Source organism: Sphaeroforma arctica, assembly GCF_001186125.1.
Source record: "Sphaeroforma arctica JP610 unplaced genomic scaffold supercont1.213, whole genome shotgun sequence".
In the NCBI taxonomy this organism is placed as follows: Eukaryota; class Ichthyosporea; order Ichthyophonida; genus Sphaeroforma; species Sphaeroforma arctica.
The window spans coordinates 78,023-96,333 of record NW_014040345.1 but is presented as its reverse complement, the minus strand read 5'-3'; the positions used below and the strand labels follow the sequence as shown (position 1 = coordinate 96,333).

At 42.9% G+C, this 18,311-nt stretch overlaps 1 protein-coding gene across 1 annotated transcript; it reads left to right on the top strand.

The window, feature by feature from the left end:
- The first annotated feature begins 1,658 nt into the window (after positions 1-1,658).
- Positions 1,659-14,444, top strand: SARC_03985 (hypothetical protein). The gene is made up of 14 exons (XM_014302236.1): positions 1,659-2,213; positions 2,764-2,971; positions 4,577-5,032; positions 6,549-6,877; positions 7,612-7,788; positions 8,618-8,824; positions 9,931-10,146; positions 10,809-10,961; positions 11,425-11,538; positions 11,730-11,858; positions 12,071-12,160; positions 12,634-12,741; positions 13,358-13,447; positions 14,074-14,444. Exons 1-14 carry the CDS (start codon positions 1,779-1,781, stop codon positions 14,158-14,160), a joined length of 2,799 nt encoding a protein of 932 aa, XP_014157711.1. The 5' UTR covers positions 1,659-1,778; the 3' UTR covers positions 14,161-14,444.
- The last annotated feature ends 3,867 nt before the right edge of the window (positions 14,445-18,311 follow it).

The following is an 18,311-nucleotide window of genomic DNA, read 5'->3' as shown; positions in this document are numbered from 1 at the left end:
ATATATATATATATATAATAATAATATATATATATATATATATATATATGTGTGTGTGTGTGTGTGTGTGTATGTATATGTATGTATGTATATATATATATAAGTATAAATATATATATATATATATGGTGTGCGCGCGCGTGTGTGTGTTTGTGTCTACATGTGTGACTGTGTGTATATTCATTTATCGTTAGTTTTAAATAATCTTGCTGTTGTGGTAATTGTTCATGCCAATAAAGAACGCCCTACAATACTATTCAGGTGAGCTGTGCAAATAATAATTCGCCCTGTGGGGTTGCAAGCTGTGGCGTCGACGTCATTCTGAGGTAGAATTGAATACAACTGTACTTAAGTCCAGAATGGCGGTATCTATAAATAACCGTTCCATTTACAATGACCCCATTTGTTGCCCTGACGTCAATTATGTCGGGGTAAAATTGTTTTTCATGTAATATAGACATGAGTGAAGTTGTCACTATAATCACACAGGGACGAACATACGCAAATAAGGTATCACTAACACTGACAGTATGAAATGATGCACGTACCATGGGAGTATTGTGAACTCGACTCTCCGCGTGGTAGGGGTTTCCGGTCTGCTGCATTAATCAACACCGGTTAACTATTTGTATTTATAAGTAATGGATATGTGTAAGAGTGCGTTGACGCTTTCTGGAGGCTATTGGCATATTCAGATTACGTGTGCATTATCGGTCGCTATTCGGTTCACACATCTGTCCAGCTCAAGCTGTGTCCAGGGAAAAGTGCTAGACTGCGCTCGCCAATCAAGATCCACTAGCCACCGCAGAAACCCAAAGATTCAAAAAAGACAATTGCACCCATTTCAATATCTGGACCATTTCTACGATACTTCGGGAGTGCACTTAGAATACTCGACCGAAAATCACGGACCAGCAGAGTACATCTATATACAATCCACTACAAATTTAGGGCCATGGGGTCCAATTTTTGGTATAGTTGGTTTTGCCCTGAATTCCAAAATTGACACGACAGTGATATAAAAAACCGCGCAGAGCTGTGGACTGTGGCGGGTAAAACAATATTCGTCACAGTCGCAATACCTACAGAAACTGAAAATGCTAAAATATATTCTTTGCTATACGTTTTCATGATTTACACGATTCATATCGTACCGGTCTACTATTTAAAAAAAGCGCTGAAAGCGAAAACGTACTCCAAAGTAGTACATAAAATCTGAATCCGAAATATAAGTGCCGGGAATTTAAGGAGGTCACAACTTTGGGGTCTCGAAGAAGTTCAACCGGTGCCCTCAGTACATACCGAACTGCTGATGAATATTACGTTTTTTCGAAAAGGCGTAAATCTATTCTTTCAGGCAAAACATAGCCATGGGAAGCCAAGTGACTCCATTTACGTACTCTCTGTTTTCCTTGCCGACAACCCAGAGAGTTTATATACCACCGGCCTACCACATATCAGGAGCCAGCCTATAAACGCCCTATACAGTGTGGAATAGACTTGCCGTCCGCAAACATCGCAAACCTCGCCGACAGTCTCCGGCGGTGCAATAGCCTTCGCAAGACCAAGCACACCCTTCTTGACGCAGGACTCACGGGAGCTCAGGGTTCGGCTAGTAATAAATAAATAAAACTAAAATAGACTCCAGTCAGGTGCAACGGGAAAGCCATCATCGCCGACAGTTATTATTATGTGAATCTACACAATACGGCGCCACCATAACTATACAAGGTACATGCCATCAATAGCAGTGAGTGGCGTTGTTCTCTGCACTGGCTATGGAGGGTACCGGGAGCGATCCACCTCGCAAGCGGGAGAGGTCGGACTTCTCGCACATGCCCCCCTCCAAACGCGCGTTGATGATGTCGCAGAGTGGTAGTTCTAATTCTCCTAAGCGTAGCTCACCTACAGCATCGAAGAAGAACGCAAAGAATTCAACCAGCACAAACACGGCAGAAAAGAGAGATGTAAATCACGAGGTTAAAAGTGAAAGTGGTGCACCTGGTGTTAAGCGCGAAGACAGAGTCAAGCTGAGTAGTAGGTCGGTGACTGGACTGGAAGATATGCCCCAGGACGCCACCCCAGAGGAACCAGAAGAATGGGCGGGCATAGACATCGGCACACACAAGAAAAAGCAACTGGTATTAAAGATCGGATTCCAGAAAACTGAGTTACAGGCAGCGGAGACACGGTACAAGATGCAGGTCAAGAAGGTAGTTGATTCAACCTTCGTGTGTGATGGCGGTGCAATAGTTTGACTTGCTTTACGTTGCCGCAATGATAGGATGATACCATCGATGAATTCAGCTATACAGCATTGGTACAATCCGGCTTTTACAATAACTATATGTAGTTCGGTTTTTTACACTGCATGTGATCAGTTTTATTCACGTGATCAGTTTTATACACTCGCTCCGAATCTTCTGAGTTTCGCATATAGGTGAACAGGCGATACACCGTGAATTGCAGTGGGCTGCCGCAGCACTAGTCGTAAATGCGCTTGTGGACAATCAGTCAAGTGCACCAGTATACGAACCGTGTGTTCGCATCGATTTGGTTGGTTGGTGGCTCACTCTGTGTGTTTACGTTTAACTATATCCAATGAATCATCTGCTGACGAGGGGCGACTATAACGAATACTCAATACGAAGTTCTCAATTAATTCGCCTCGGCCATTACATGTGGTTACAAATACGATGTAAGTGTTTAGTAGAGTGCTGATCATGTTGGTACTTGAATCGGATGGATTTATTTCACCCACAGGTGAACCGTTTAGAACACGCCGTGGGGGTGATTGAAGGCCACTGGGAATCCTTGAGCATGGACCTGTTAGCGCAATACGCAAAAATCAATCCTAAGGCCACGCCTGAAGACCTGGAGCCAGACAAGTATTCCAACGCCGTCAGCAAGTACATTGGCGAGCTCAAGCTGCATGAAGGCACAGACAATATGCGAGAGGACGTGTTGCTTGGTAAGCGAGTGGTCTATGTCAGATGCGATGGTACCTGTATTCAGTGTATGAGCGCGTGTTGTTGTTGGTATAGTTTTGCTGCATAATAGTGTTGCCGTCAATGGTGTTTGGAATGTGTATGGATTCGTGTAGCTAACCAATGTGTTATATATATATATATATAGTATTCGGTGTTTCATCGGTGCTTGTTGGTATAAGAGCTTGCACTGACAGCTTCTACGTCTAAGGAGTAATGACACGTCTCCACAATGTGCGAAAGAACATCGAATGCAACCAGCGGGACACGGAACCTATTATACATTCCGATGACATGCACATATACACACAACACGGCGGATGAGAAACTACTGCACACTACTTCACAAGGCGGAGTGAGCGATACTGGCAACAAATGCACACAGCGGTGTGTGTCGCATTCACCTGACTGTGTTAGCTTGGCCGAGAAGAGCAGCACGCAACGGTCTTGGGCACATCTCTAGCCGATGTTGGCATAGTAATGAGACAACAACGGCGCATACGCCACCCCGAGGTGACATACTACTTACGTGTGGGACATCCCGAGAGTTGGTGTGTATTGTCGTACGCAAAGGCTGACGCAGTAGTCTGAAAGAGGCATCTGTGACTGTGTGGGGCTCAAAGAACGGAGATCGATTAGGGTTTAGGGTTAAAACTGAGTATGGCAATAGAAGCATTGTCATGAAAGTATGCGACAGATGCGTATGGGCACTCAGGCATACGGCAGCACAGACAGCACACCGAGTGAACGTAGCAGGGCACGCACGAGAGGTGAACCCTGACCGCAGAGATGTCGTCCATAGGTGATGCAGACTCCGCCCGGGGGGGATTGGATATGTTGATGCGCAGCATATACTGCTGTTAAAAATTGGGTGGCGCAAAGTACAGGATACATCACGGGCTATATATAGTGAAAATAGTGAACACGGGGAGTCACACGCAGCGAACGAGGGGCAAACGACGGATATAGGCAGCAAACATCGCATGCGTAGAACACCCCAGCGAAAGACTGTAGACGGGAATACACGGCACGGGCAGCTACTAACACCTGCGTCTGCAGTCGGGTGCTGATAGTTCTGTGTGTGCATGAGGGCGCTGTTAGTGTTTACGGTGACGACTAGCAGGCCGTCCAGCACACGAAAGAGTACAACAAAGATCATATGGTGTTAGGAAATAGATTGGTGCATACATTGTGTGTTGTCGTGCATGGTTTTTAAACATATATGGACGTATATGTGTACTTGCGTGAAGCTATATGTATACAGATGTATACTTTTTTTTTCTAGGGTGCTTCGTGGTACACTGGTATTTGGGGTTATGTTGTTATTTATATATATGGCATGGCAGCTTTGCTGCGTCGTTTCCAGTGCAGATGAATACTTATTCACTGTACGCCATATACAACAGCTGCATTACTGCGGAGTTACCAAGCGATACATGTGCGTATATATATAGCTCGCACACCCTATGCTAGTCCCTGCATAGATCTGCATAGATTTGTGATGTATGCGTCGCACTGGTTGTGCATGTGTGTACTTCCTCTGCGCTGTTGTTGACTAGTATATCCTACCTCTGTGTCGTTCCTTGCAGGTAAATGCACCGCGAGTCGTGACCTTGTGGCGCAGATCATCACACAGATAGAGGAGCAGTCGCTGGCCAACTACAAGCTGTACGAGCTGCTACGGGAACAATTTGAAGACGCTGAGGCATTCGATACCATCCGCAAAGACAACGAACAACTACACACCCACAACCGCACACTGCGCGAGCAAGTCAACGCGTTTGAGGCCAAGACACGCCACGCCATAGAAGAGCTGCACCGCGTCAGAGAGGTCACCACGGCCGCCGAAAACGGCAAGGAAGGGTATGAGCAGCGCATAGACACTCTGCTGGACGAGAAGGAGACGCTGTACCGACAGGTCAGGAAGCTCACGCAGCAGATCAAGGATGACGCCGACGCCAGAGGCAGGGAACGCGACACGCAGGCCAAGCACGACGCCGATGCACGCGCAATCAAGCACGACAACGCCGATGTCGACACCAAAGGTACGCGTGTGCGTGTGTAGCAAACACGTGCCAATATTCTTGTGTGTATGTGTGTGTACAGAAACGTGTGCGCGGGGACAGCGTGTTTTAATTGCTTGCGTGTGTTTCTATTTACAAGGCTCCCGAAAGTATGTACTCGTGTGTTGCGCATTCGACTGATGCGGACTATATGTGCATTACATTGTGATCTCAATAGCTGGGCTTCATGGCGCAGTATATTCTCGCTGTCAGTATTTCAAGTGTGTATATTCGTGTTGTGTGGATTTCGGCCGTTTTAGGGTTTTAACCCAAAACCCTAAAACGAATGATTGTCATTCAACGGAGCTGTGCAGTATCGAATTTCTGTGGTCAAGACTATGCGTCATACGTACCAGAGAACACAAATCAACACACCACAATACAACATCGACATCAACACATTACATCGCGCAACATACACATAACATGGAAACACATTGGACAAAACAATACAACAAATAAAAGAAATCCCACGACAAAAGAGAAATGCGGTGGGCAAAGAAGTACCCCAAGACACACTGCGGGAAGGCCGCAACTAGCCGTCTACATGACACCGTGCAACACAAGGGAAGGCAATGGCACACCACGCCCGACAGTGCCAACCAAAGCGCACAGACAACACACTACAGCTGCCTGCACATGTGACGAGGCACTTGCGGACATGGTGTTATAGACATGCGGTCAGTAGGCCATCTCAAATGTCTGGGCGGGCGAGTTATGTAGCGACTGGTGCCGCAACATGGCGTCTCGGCAAGCACGTGGTCTCCATTGCACACCACAGTAGTGGCTCTGTGCGACAAGGCACGATACTCTGTGTATTGGGTTTCGAATCAATAGGCCCCTCAACGCACTATAGCACAGCATGGTTGCGTGTGTTTGTGTGGTAGTTGCGCAGTACGACTACACCTCACACGCAAAATAACAACAAGAACAAAAGACAGCCATAATGGACACAGCATATTAATACAGTCCACGGTAAGATCATACCTATGAACAGCAGCACAATACGGCATCGGTTAACTAGTAGCATGACAAAAGGACAGCTGAAGCGTCATTACAGAGTGATGCACAGCAGCAGAAGAGTGTTGTGGTAATGGTTTATGGTTTACACCAGACGAACACGTTGCAAGATAGGGAGACACACTCGCGGACTATCAAATACGCATCCTAGGCAGTTTATATGCGTGTGGATGATAGCTGTCCGCTCTCAGCAGCGTGTGATATCGCTTACGCAAGCATATGGTTGCATTGACAAGTGTTATTAGATGTTCTTTGTAGGGGCTGTCACTTTCTTTTTCGAGGTACACGTGCCCTCTCTGCTTTGCGTATTGGGGATAAGTCTGTTCGGTATCATTAACTCAGTATGGTATGTTTTATTTGAGTAATATTCATGTGTGTGGGTGTGAATCCTTGCCCTCCATAACTATCCCTGTCGATGACTTGATACACTTGTACTCGCTGTATTCAGCTTATCTGTGGTTTTACTTGCGCCACACAGACACGAAGACGGGCAGCGACACTGCTACTCTCGCCTCCGACGAAATGCAGCAGAAATACACAGACGCTCTGCAAGAGAGTGCCAAACGCCTAGCCGAGATAGAACAACTGAGGACAGAACGGTCCAAAATCATGACGGAATTGGACAGGCTGCGGGTGGTGAAAGTACCGGAGAAGCAGATCACGGGCAGTCCCAGGTATCGCGTGGTGCTGGCGCAGTTGGCGGCGGTGTCCAAGCAGCTAACCGATCTCACGCGCACATACGAGCGCGCCCAGACCGAAGTGCAGCAGATGACCACCAACCGACGCACCGACTTTGAAATGGGCGAGGTGTGTGGATCTGCGTATATAATGTGTGAGAGAGGGTGATTCTCATGTTGTGTTGCATTATTTGCTGTTGCTGATATGGTATTTCAAGGATCATGAGTCTTGGTCTTAAAAATTAAATTAAATTTCTTCGCCCCGTAGAACTCACGCACACACAAACAAACCTGACCCATGATACGTAATTGGTTTCTCATGGTGGTTTGTGGATTTTCTCCTGTTTTGTGTTACGTCATTTGTTTCTCATGGTGGTTTGTGTTGGTGCTCCAGATTTGTGTATCATTAGTTTCTCATGGTCTGTGTATTATTATTTTTTGTGGTGGTTCTCCTGTTTTGTGTATTGTTAGTTTCCCATGGTGGTTTGTATTGGTGCTCTAGATTTGTGTATTATTAGTTTCTCATGGTTGTTTGTATAGGTTCTCCTGTTTTTGTGTATTATTAGTTTCTCATGGTTGTTTGTATAGGTTCTCCTGTTTTTGTGTATTATTAGTTTCTCATGGTTGTTTGTAATGGTTCGCCTGTTTTGTGTATTATTAGTTTCTCATGGTTGTTTGTATAGGTTCGCCTGTTTTGTGTATTATTAGTTTCTCATGGTTGTTTGTAATGGTTCGCCTGTTTTGTGTATTATTAGTTTCTCATGGTTGTTTGTAATGGTTCGCCTGTTTTCTGTATTGTTAGTTTCTCATGGGCCGTGCATTATTAGTTTCTCATGGTGGTTTGTGTTGGTTCTCCTGTGGCAGGTTGCGTTGATGGACTTGCGTGAGAAACATGCAAAGGAAATACTCCAGCACGAGCAAGAGATGGCTCTGTGCCGCCAGGAACGCGACAAGTTCAGGAGGAATTGCGAACAGCTGACACACACCAAGCAGGCCGAATTCACCAAGACAGCCACCACAGACCTGATCAAGAGCATGCAGGTGAGTAAGCGCCAACCTGCATAGCAAATGCGTACAAGCAGTCATCTGCATTCGCATTTATGCATCGCGTACATTTGTCGGGAATTTATATCTTGAGTATTTGTTTGTGTGTGTCCGTTGTGAAGGGCTTGCAGGTAGCTTTATGTTGGTTCCGACTGTATTTAATAACTCTTGTGTTGTTAAAAACAACTTTCCGCCCGCGCGTTGGCGGCAACAAGGCGTGGGTGGCCTACGTGACAAATATGTACAACCGTGTAATCAGGAGCGAGCGCCAATGCGACACCCCAATGCCATGCCCAACCGGATGCTGCGTAGCACAGTCTGTTATTGTCAGGGGATATGAAAATAAATCTTTTCGCTGCGAAGATTTGCCATTCAGACCAGTTAATGTTCACTAAAGACATACGTTCTAATGTACGGCATGATTACACGCCACGCGTTAGTATAAGATCTGTATACTTCATCCCTTTTTTAATATTTAATCCCATGTTATCTGTATACTTCATCCCTTATTGTCTTTGTTTTTAATCCCATGTTATCTGTATTTTCCAGTACATGTTTTCTGTATTTTCCATCACTATGTTATCTGAATTTTATTTATCACATGTTGTCTGTATATTTCATCAAATGTTATCTGTTTATTTTAGCAAATATTATCAGTGTATTTTGTCAGATGTTATCTGTATATTTCATCCCATATTTTCTGTATATTTCAATACCCTGTTTTCTGTATATTGCAATCTCGTGTAATATGTATGGTTTATCCCATGTTTGTGTACACTTGCATACCATATTTTCTGACTAACAAGTGTTTGTACTGGACGTGCAGTCTGCCACCAACATAATGATGAGCGACTTACAAAAGACGCGTGAAAGCAAAGAGAAGAAGAATGCCGAATTAGAAGACAAACTCAGCAAACCCACCAGCACCACAAATAGTAATAGTAAAGACCAATCGCGTGCCAGTGGCAGCGCCAGCGCATCATCGCGAGAGATAGAGAAGCTGCAGGAGCAGTTGCGAATAGAAAAGAACAAGGTACATCTACATGCGTACCAGCACTCCAATGGTCTCCCATTGGTGGATTTATGCTTGTGAGTTCCTCGGCGTCTGCGTATATTTGTTGTCTAAAATATCAAGCGTATTTATATTGTAGAAACCTAACTCTAGGTATGTGTAGTGTCACTTATATATCTCTACGCTCATTCTGAATAATTATCATGTTTGCATTGGTGTGTTAGTCCAAACTCGTTTGTATACTCATATGATGTTTTGACTAGATTTTTGTTGGTTTTATAATGAAAAATATGCTCAAATATATAGATATGTCAATGGATATCTGGATTAATGACTGTTTTATTGCATTTATTGCCGCTAGTGTCAGCACTACCCGAATGTATACTTGCGCATGGGCATATATGTGCATGTCTCCGCATGTGTACGGATTACTGGTGTGTAGATGGGTGCACTTGGGTGTGCTGTTTCATTTTGTCGGCGCAGGTATCATATGTGTTGTACAAACAATGGTCCATTTCCATGTGTACCCGTGGGCCAACATATGCGTGTGTACTGTTGTTCATGTTTTGCTATCCTCTGACAATAGTCTATTTCCATGTGGACCCGTGGGCTAACGTATGCGTATGTACTGTTGGTCATGTATTGCTATCCTCTGACAATAGTCCATTTCCATGTGTACCCGTGAGCCAACGTGTGCGATGTACTGTTGTTCATGTATTGCTATCCTCGGGCAATTGTCCATTTCCATGTGTACCCAAGGGACTACGTGTACGTATGTACTGTTGATCATGTATTGCTATCCTCTGACAATAGTCTATTTCCATGTGGACCCGTGGGCTAACGTATGCGTATGTACTGTTGGTCATGTATTGCTATCCTCGGACAATAGTCCACTTTGTACCCGTGGGCCAACGTATGCGTATGTACTGTTGATCATGTATTGCTATCATCTGCCAACAGTCTTCGCCAGACAGCTGTGAAATGTCTCATGATATCTGTCATTTGTCTCTTTCTCATAACATGTGTTCATTGCTTTGTTCTAACAATGCATGTGCTTATTCTCGCCACGTGTGCTTGTATTTTTCTCATGTCATCTGTGCTCTGGTGTACTCTGCCGTGTACTGTAGGTAAACGAAGTAAACACGTTGTTGACTGTCTATAAGTCGACATCTAAACTCAAGGACAGCACGCGCGACGCTCTGGTGGCCGAGCGCAAATTAATAGACCAGGTCAATGATCTCAAGAAACGACTGTACAAATGTAAGGAGGAGGAGAGGGACAGGGGCTCAGGCAAACTCGACAAGGCCACCGAAAAGGCCCTCAAACAGACCATCCAGGACAAGGTACCGTGACTCAACCCTCTGCAAATGCATTAAAGGTGCCCACAAGGCAATAGGCGTGCTCACTCACTCACTCACTTTCAATCAGCAGTACGACTTGGGTATAGCTACGCTACATCAAACATTGTGTATATATTATATGCGACTAGAAGTGGTTGGTCCTCAGAGGCTCGTTTCAAAGAGAGTTACCAGGAAATCTATCTACACATAGTAAAACTGCGATGCACGTGATCATTGGCCATCACTTTGTGTTTTGTTGGTAGGAAGTGAAAACTCAGCTGTTCCCATTCAGAACACCTAAGGCTCCCAACCCGATTGACACCTGCCTATATTTGGATATGTGAAGTCTAATGAATTTTAAGTACGTACAATATGTATTTCTGTGTATGTTCATGTATATATTTGATTTATACATATATCATGTAGCTCTAAGTGTATGTTCATGTAAATGTATATAATTTATACGACATAATGTAGTTTTATGTGAATGTTCATATTATGTATTTGTATGTGTATGTTCATGTGTATATATATAATTTATACGACATCATGTAGTTCTAAGTGTATTTTTTCTAGCAATTAAGCACAACTCTCATATGGCTTTACTTAAAACCATTTACATACTGTACATATTCACTCATATTTTCTTTCGTATCTACGCACAGGATGAAGAAATAACTATTTTCATGAACGAAATGGAATCTATCAGCAAATCCTATTATGAAGTGCAAGAACACAATGTACGATTACTCGAACAAATCACCAATCTGGAAGACAACAACGTAGTGTTGCTATCGTCAATGAACAAAACGGAAGCGGTAAGCCATTCCCAATAACTCTTCATGCGATGCTCTTTGTTATGGGGATGGGATGTATGGACCCTGGATAATACATTACATTCATTGTTAATGCTATTAGCTGTAGCTTGTGTTTATATCTATACATGTCATAATATCCGAGAAGTGTGAGTAGAAGTGTTGAATGATTGTAGTACACCGTTCATATTTATTTGAATGTTGAGTTGTTAAAAAAAACATAAACTGACCAGTTGCCTATACTCAAAACGCTGTACTTGTTTGCATCTTGGCGCTCTCATGCACAGACGTTAACAGATGTGGTAAGGCAAAGTCCAGCACGCCCGAAATTTTTGGCTTCTTTTCCTCCTGCGATTTGTTGTCAGTATTTATTGAAATTTTTATACCCACGTCAACAGGCTGTTTCATTCATTCCTCTCCAATTGATCCTGATTTTTATCGGTTTTGGATTTCTTTTCGTCGGCAGAGTGTCAAGTTACTGAACGAAGCGAAGAGCGAAGCCGACAACAAGGCTCTCCAACTCAAACACACCGTGGACACGTCGCACGCATTAGTCAGCGCACTCGAGGAACGAATCAAGGTATGACTACGTGCGTAGTGCCCCAGCAATTACCGTTTTTATATTTATTGTATGTATGTATGTAGGAATTTTTTAGCTGGAATATGTATATTGCGTAGTGGTTGCATTCAAAGTGTCAAGGTCGAGTGTGTGATTGTCATATTACTGTAGAACACGAAAGCCAACAATATCCAATTCGTAACCCTCTGCAGAGCATGAAAGACCAAATAACAATATTAGAGAAGGACTCGTGGACCAAACAACAGGCCCTGGACATCCACAAGAAGAAGTCCGTTGAGGCGCTGCAAGCGGAGTGCGAAGTCAAGCTGCTCCTCGCCCAGGTAGGTGTTGTGTGCACAGATTAAAGAGTACCTCTACCTTTACATATATAATTTTGCATCTTGTAGGGGCTAGTGGCATCCCTGTGTGTGACTATGTAAGTAAGCGCAAAGGGAATCACACTTATACTCATGCTGGATGCTTTGTTGTGTTATCAATTGATTTAAGTTCTTATACTAATTTGGTGTCTGCCTTCACGTCCCTCTTGTTGCAGGAGAAAGCACGCGCCGACGAATTAGATAAACTCGTTCAGACCAAGAATGAGGAAATACAGACCATCGAGCATCAAAAGAACCGCCTCCAGGTATGTTCGCAATGACGTTGTAGCGTACAACGCAATGGACAACCAAGTCTACGTCGCTACTTTCGCTTTGATTTGGTTTACAGTTCATTTGCGTGCGGAATGTATAGGCCTGCACCTGTGACCTGCGTTGATTTAGGGTTTATAGGCCTGCGCTTGTGATTTGCGTTGAAAGGATGTCCTGACACGCCAATGTATAGGCCTGTGCCTGTGACTTGCGTTGAAAGGATGTCCTGACACGACACGCCGGCACGTGGTCTTGAGCAACTTTTGCTCTTTTCCCATGACTCAATCCTTCAAGGGTCGATGCACGAGATTTTGGTGCTTATGCAGTACTTCCAGTGTTGATTTTTATTTTGTCTTTGAATCGCATATCTCTGGAATTTGTATGACTATGCATACCGTGAAAACGTTTAACAGTTTTTGAGCCATTCCTTGAGTCCTGTTTATTAAAACTTTGTACTGGCATTGTGTAGGAGAAAAAGAATAAGCTGGAGAAGCAGTTAAATCGAACCGGACCAAATGGAGAATCCGATGAAGTTAGCGAAAGAGATGTCCTCGAGGAAGAGATTAAGTCTTTGAAGGTATGTGTAGAACACGTATCACACTGCCCTCATCTCCACAAGGTCCATCGGCCGTGGCATTCCACTGCATATATAGTTGTGACGTAGTTAACAACCTTTCCACGGAATGTCATTTAATCAGTGTCACGTGATATGTAGTCACTCGTCTGAGTTGTCTGTAAAGGCTGGTTTGAGTAGGTGAGATTATTCAGTATGATGGGCAACGTGGTACTCTGATGTCCAACATTGACTCAGTGGGCGTAGAACAGGCACTTGCAGTCTGGAAAACAGGCACACGCATTTGCCGCCACTTGAAGCCTAGGAATTTCTGTTGCGGGCTGTGTGAAGATCGGGTGTGGCGTTGGTGTTCTTTCTGCGGAGGATGTGTCAGATTGCTTCTTCTTTTGTGCAAACGAACATACAATTTGTGCTTGTACAAGGATTCCTGAACTCTCCCCTGAGCTGTGTGTCAAATTCTGGTAGAGTCGTTGGCTATTGATGAGGGCATTTGGATTGATATTTGTATTATAAAATATGGTATGTTATTGCCCGTTGGTCACCGCGACGTATCAACGACTACAGCGCAACCTCTTTTTTGCCCTTAGAACTAATGCAATGATGTACTTCTTATCTGCAGGAGTTGGTTATGTGCACACTTTGCAAGAGGAGGAAAAAGAACACCATGCTAACCAAGTGCCAACATGTGTTCTGCAATGTTTGTATCACGGTAAGTAGACCCTTTGTTCCTGCTACGCTTAGCCACTATCTTTTGCTTATCGAGTCTTTTATGACACAGTTGTCGTTGCTTTATCTTCCCCGTACTTTAAAATATTGTTGTTATTGGAATCGATTTTAGCGTTTTAGGGAAATAGTGACTTTTCGATTCGTATCGCGAGTACCCGTCTGATATCGGGTTTGATTTATGTATTGTAGTACTATTTCAACAATCAGTTTGTTGCATGGCTTTCTGCTACGGTCAGATGTTTTAGGGTTTTGTACTTGAATGAAAGTATTTGATTATAAATTTCGTCTCTCACCTTTGTGGCTGCATCTCCCCAGGTAAAACTATCTGTTTCTACATTTTTGGTTGTTTTTTAATCACTTCTTGCGTATCAATATCGGTATCGACGACTCACGAGTCTTCCCGTTCAAAATGCATACTCATCGCAGTCTGCAAGCACAAGTCGCATGAATATTGGATTGGTAATGTTTATTGAACGGCACTCGTGATGGTCATGCGTTGAGTGAAACGTGACATGATCGCCATTGATTTCTCGCACTTTGAATCGGTTTTAACTATCGTATCCGTAGTTTTTATTATTATTTAATGTTTACTTGCTCATTCTTCTGCAGGATCGGTACGAGTCTCGTCAAAGGAAGTGTCCGAACTGCCTGGACCCTTTTGGCGCCAAGGACATCACCAGCATGTATTTGTTCTAGTTTACAGCCACTCCGTAAAAGTAGCGATGTACTCGTCGAGCTCGTGCGAATTCCCGCCATCGGTCATGGTTATGAGCTCTCCAGAAGAGATTTATACCAATTGCTAACGTCTGAATCAAGGCATATATAAAGTCAGTCAAAGCGATTGTAAGCACATTACCCAAAGTAGTGTAGTGTAGACTTTCAACTGCAATATATCGAATACTGTTGTTGAAAAAAAAATGTGGCTCATCGATAATCAATTTGCAGTAACTGCAACCAGAGCGTTAAAATGATCATCACACACAACATTCATGCTGCGCTCCAGATAGGTAAAGGGACATATGGATCATATATACGGATACATATAGCACGATACGCATCATTAACAAATACCTGTATATATCTATGTACCTTTGTATATCTATATATCCATGTACCTTCTAGCTCAAATTCAGCATATGAAAGTAAAATCAAACTGAAGGACACCGACATAGATATCTACAATATTTAGGATCCTCTCAGTCGAGGTCACCTTGCGGGGCACTACTAACACTTGCAGCTATTCATTTTGGCTGTGGAATAGTAATATCGAGATGAGTATGTCAGTAAGGGGTACTGAATTGCAAGTGATCGATTTCTTATTGATCGAGGAAAAAAGACAATTGCCGTAAACTATTATATATATATATATATATATATATATATATATATAGCCTATATTAATAGTGAAAAAATAAACGCTTTTTATGTTTTATCCATCTATTTTATCATGCTAGACGAATTAAGCAGGTACAATGGGACCAATTCATCTGTTGGAACCATAACCGTAGCAAGGATTTCAGACTGGGAAGTTAGGCGCTACAGAACATGCAAAACACGATAGCCGCTCGCCAAATGTACGTATTAGACTGTTTTACGACTCTAGAAGTACTCCTTTAAACATAACAATTTAGTCGTACAATGAAGCATAGACCTGTATATCACGTATTAGTGGCCCGTGGCGCAAAATTTGTCACCCGATGGCCATTGAAAGCTCATTGAATCCACGTTGGGTGACGTAAAACATGATAACTGCTCACTAAATGTATGTATTAGTCTATGCTAAGGCTCTGGACGTACTTGAACACAGTACCTTAGTCGTACAATAAAATATATACTTGTATAACTCGTATTAGTGGTACGTGACGCAACACTGGTCATCAGATGGTCAAAGTTCATTGAATTCACATTCAGTGGATGATCCAATTACAGCCTGCTCCTAATAAATGTTTTCTCGCCTTAGTTTGCAGTAAGATTGCTTCGATTTGATCCTATCATTGTCAGGAAAGTCGTCGAGGCGACTACCATCGTCTATTGCATATTTAGCTTCCAGTACTGTAATAACCGACTGCTGTTTCATCGCTACATCTTCCTGTAACGTGTTCATAATACTGTCATTTTACGGGCATTCTTCCCAGCGGGAGAATCATAAGCCTCGCCTCTACCTATTGCTTCTGCTTCTGCTAATCTCTCCTTATTTTCTTTCGCGATATCTCTTTTGCGTGTAGACTCCGCACTTTTCTTTATTTTCATTTCTCCAAGGAAAGAATAGCAATCTGGATACATTAACTTCACCTGGATGAGCATGAATTCCGGCTGCATCTTGATAAAACAGCATGTGAAGATATCAAAGTATTCGCAGATCTTTTAGCAGTAGCAAGCATATCAGCCCGATGTCTTGCACCGGTGTAACGCCTTCTCTCCGCGTTTCTCGGTTATAGTTGCGTGGACCTTAGATGATGTACAGTTTGGATTGTTTCAAAACATTCACCAGGGACAGTCGAGTCGATTCATCATCTGGATCACCGGGGCCGTACCCTACGAGCTCTTCTGCTGTCACACCTTTATTATAGTCTAGATCAAACCCAAGATTAACTTGAAATTCAGCGGCAAATATTCAGATCCCATTTTCAACTCGAAATCATGGTCATTTATTTCACCGGTACCTTCTTCTGGTTCAAGTCTGTAATCCTGTCGAATATTGCCCTCTACTATGTTATCTCTCATTAAATCGCGCTCTAAAACTTCTCCTGAATCTTCGCTTGAAATAGATTCCCTCTCTTCAGCTGTTGTTGGTTATTGCCAAGAGCATCTTCAAAAATTTAGAGACCTATTTAGCCTACTTTATCAACAAAAACAGTTGTATAGTCTTTCTGCATCATCTGCACCGGCATTCCTTCTGGTCAATACACAATCGTTTCATCTGGGCCTATCCCTAACATCTTTACTCCCCACGATATTAGACTTATATTGTCGTCAAATAGAATGAATTTGATGGCAGTTTCTAGGTCTGACACACAGAACCTGGCCCTACTGTGCTTAACAACTCTCAGTCCTTTCCCCTTAGTCATTTAATACTTTGAAGTCATCATAGGCTACGTTTTCGGCGTACCAGACAAAGTTATATCGTTATTCCGCTTCTTAACATCTATCTTCGTCTGAGATGGTCCCTTGACTAAGATTGCCCATGGTGTGCATATCTTCAGCGAGTTCTTTGGAGCTTTGTCGTATACTTCTACAGCAGTTTCTATTACTTTAGAGTTATCTGACCTTATTACAACAGGTGTATTTAGGGGTTTCTTCCTACATAAGTGATCTGGGAACCGCTGGGTATACGATCGTGGACAAGCGGTTAAATGTTTTAGACGCGAATTGACTCATACATCCCCAATCATGAATATGTGCTGTTGACAGCTTTTTATTTTTGGAAGGTATTTCCACACTAGGTAACGCCTACCTTTAATTTCTACGCCATCCAAACGCACGCGGCGCATCCGATATCGTATTAATACGACTATTGTCTGTTGTATTCATGTTACTATTGCACTACTTTCCGAGTGAGTGTGTCATTTAGATTAGGTGTTGGAACGATGAGTAGGAGTTTTCAATGTACGTATATTCTCCGTAATATCCACTAGCGATCTTTTGGCCGATGCACGACTCGAAGATGCTCGCTCTACCTCACCTATAACCCTCGGCTCTCGCTGATGTTCTCGCGTCAATCTACCAGCAACAACACCACCACAGTCACACTTACACTGTATACACGCATTATCACACGTTGCGCATCGCCCATGCCAATGATTGCTCGTAAGTGACCTTTGGCATGAACCCACAACTAACCGATCTTCAACCAAAACAAAAATTCTAAATGCAATGGTCACCTAATGATAAAAACACCATTCCCGGACATGGTCACACGTAATAGATGGATGCTATGGTACCATAGGTTTCTAGAATGGTAATAGACACTTCATAATATATAGTTCATATTAACTTTAGAAGCTTATCCTAAGCTTAAATCATGTCATAATCGTGGTTTAGCACCTACTCCAGACGGCCGAGGATGGTTTATAAACAACAATTGCTCGCAGATACTAGCTCAAGACGTTCCAAGTGTTAAAATAAGCTTTGGCCAAATACCAAATTTGATTCATTCGACCCTGTCCCAAGATTTTGTCCCTGTTGACGTGACTTTTTAGCTATAAAAAAATCTCGAATTTGATTTCGTTGCCGCCAATTGATGACTGGCTTTACAAATCTTACTGCTCATACTCAAAAGGCGGTGCCAAAACAATCGTTAATTCTGCTGCAAATGATCCAAGAGCGAAGTAGGAAGAAGGACCAACTATTTTTTTGATATACCAACATATCGGGGCTGTCAAATACGCTATACTTAGGGGTCTTCTTTAGATTTTGTGTCAGTTGCACGATGCACAGGTTTTCATACGCTTGAATCTATGTTTTCAGGTCCTGACCCATTGAGTATATGTAATCGTTGGATTCTTCGAAATTTACCATTTAGTTAGAATACAAGCAGCAACCATAGAATTATTGTTAAGTAGGTTCGCCATTCAATTCATTTCTAAGTCAGATCGCTCGTCTGTTTGCATGCATAGGTCTTATTGAAAAATATGTATATGGCTGGATGGTGAATAAAAACTTTCAACGTATACACGTAAAAAATACTATACATAATACAACCAAGACATGTTTGTAGAGAAGGTTGCATAGGTGTTCCACTCCGTATTCCCTACAATAAAATCACGTGTCTGTATTTGTGTACCTATTATATTTGTTTAGGTGCTATCACACTTGAGTTTTCAAATATGAATGGATACGCGCCTTGC

Coding starts and splice junctions, on each gene's coding strand:
- SARC_03985 (XM_014302236.1), top strand. CDS start 1,779: ATGGAGGGTACCGGGAGCGATCCACCTCGCAAGCGGGAGAGGTCGGAC. Junction 2,214..2,763: donor ACAAGATGCAGGTCAAGAAG/GTAGTTGATTCA, acceptor TTTCACCCACAG/GTGAACCGTTTAGAACACGC. Junction 2,972..4,576: donor GCGAGAGGACGTGTTGCTTG/GTAAGCGAGTGG, acceptor CGTTCCTTGCAG/GTAAATGCACCGCGAGTCGT.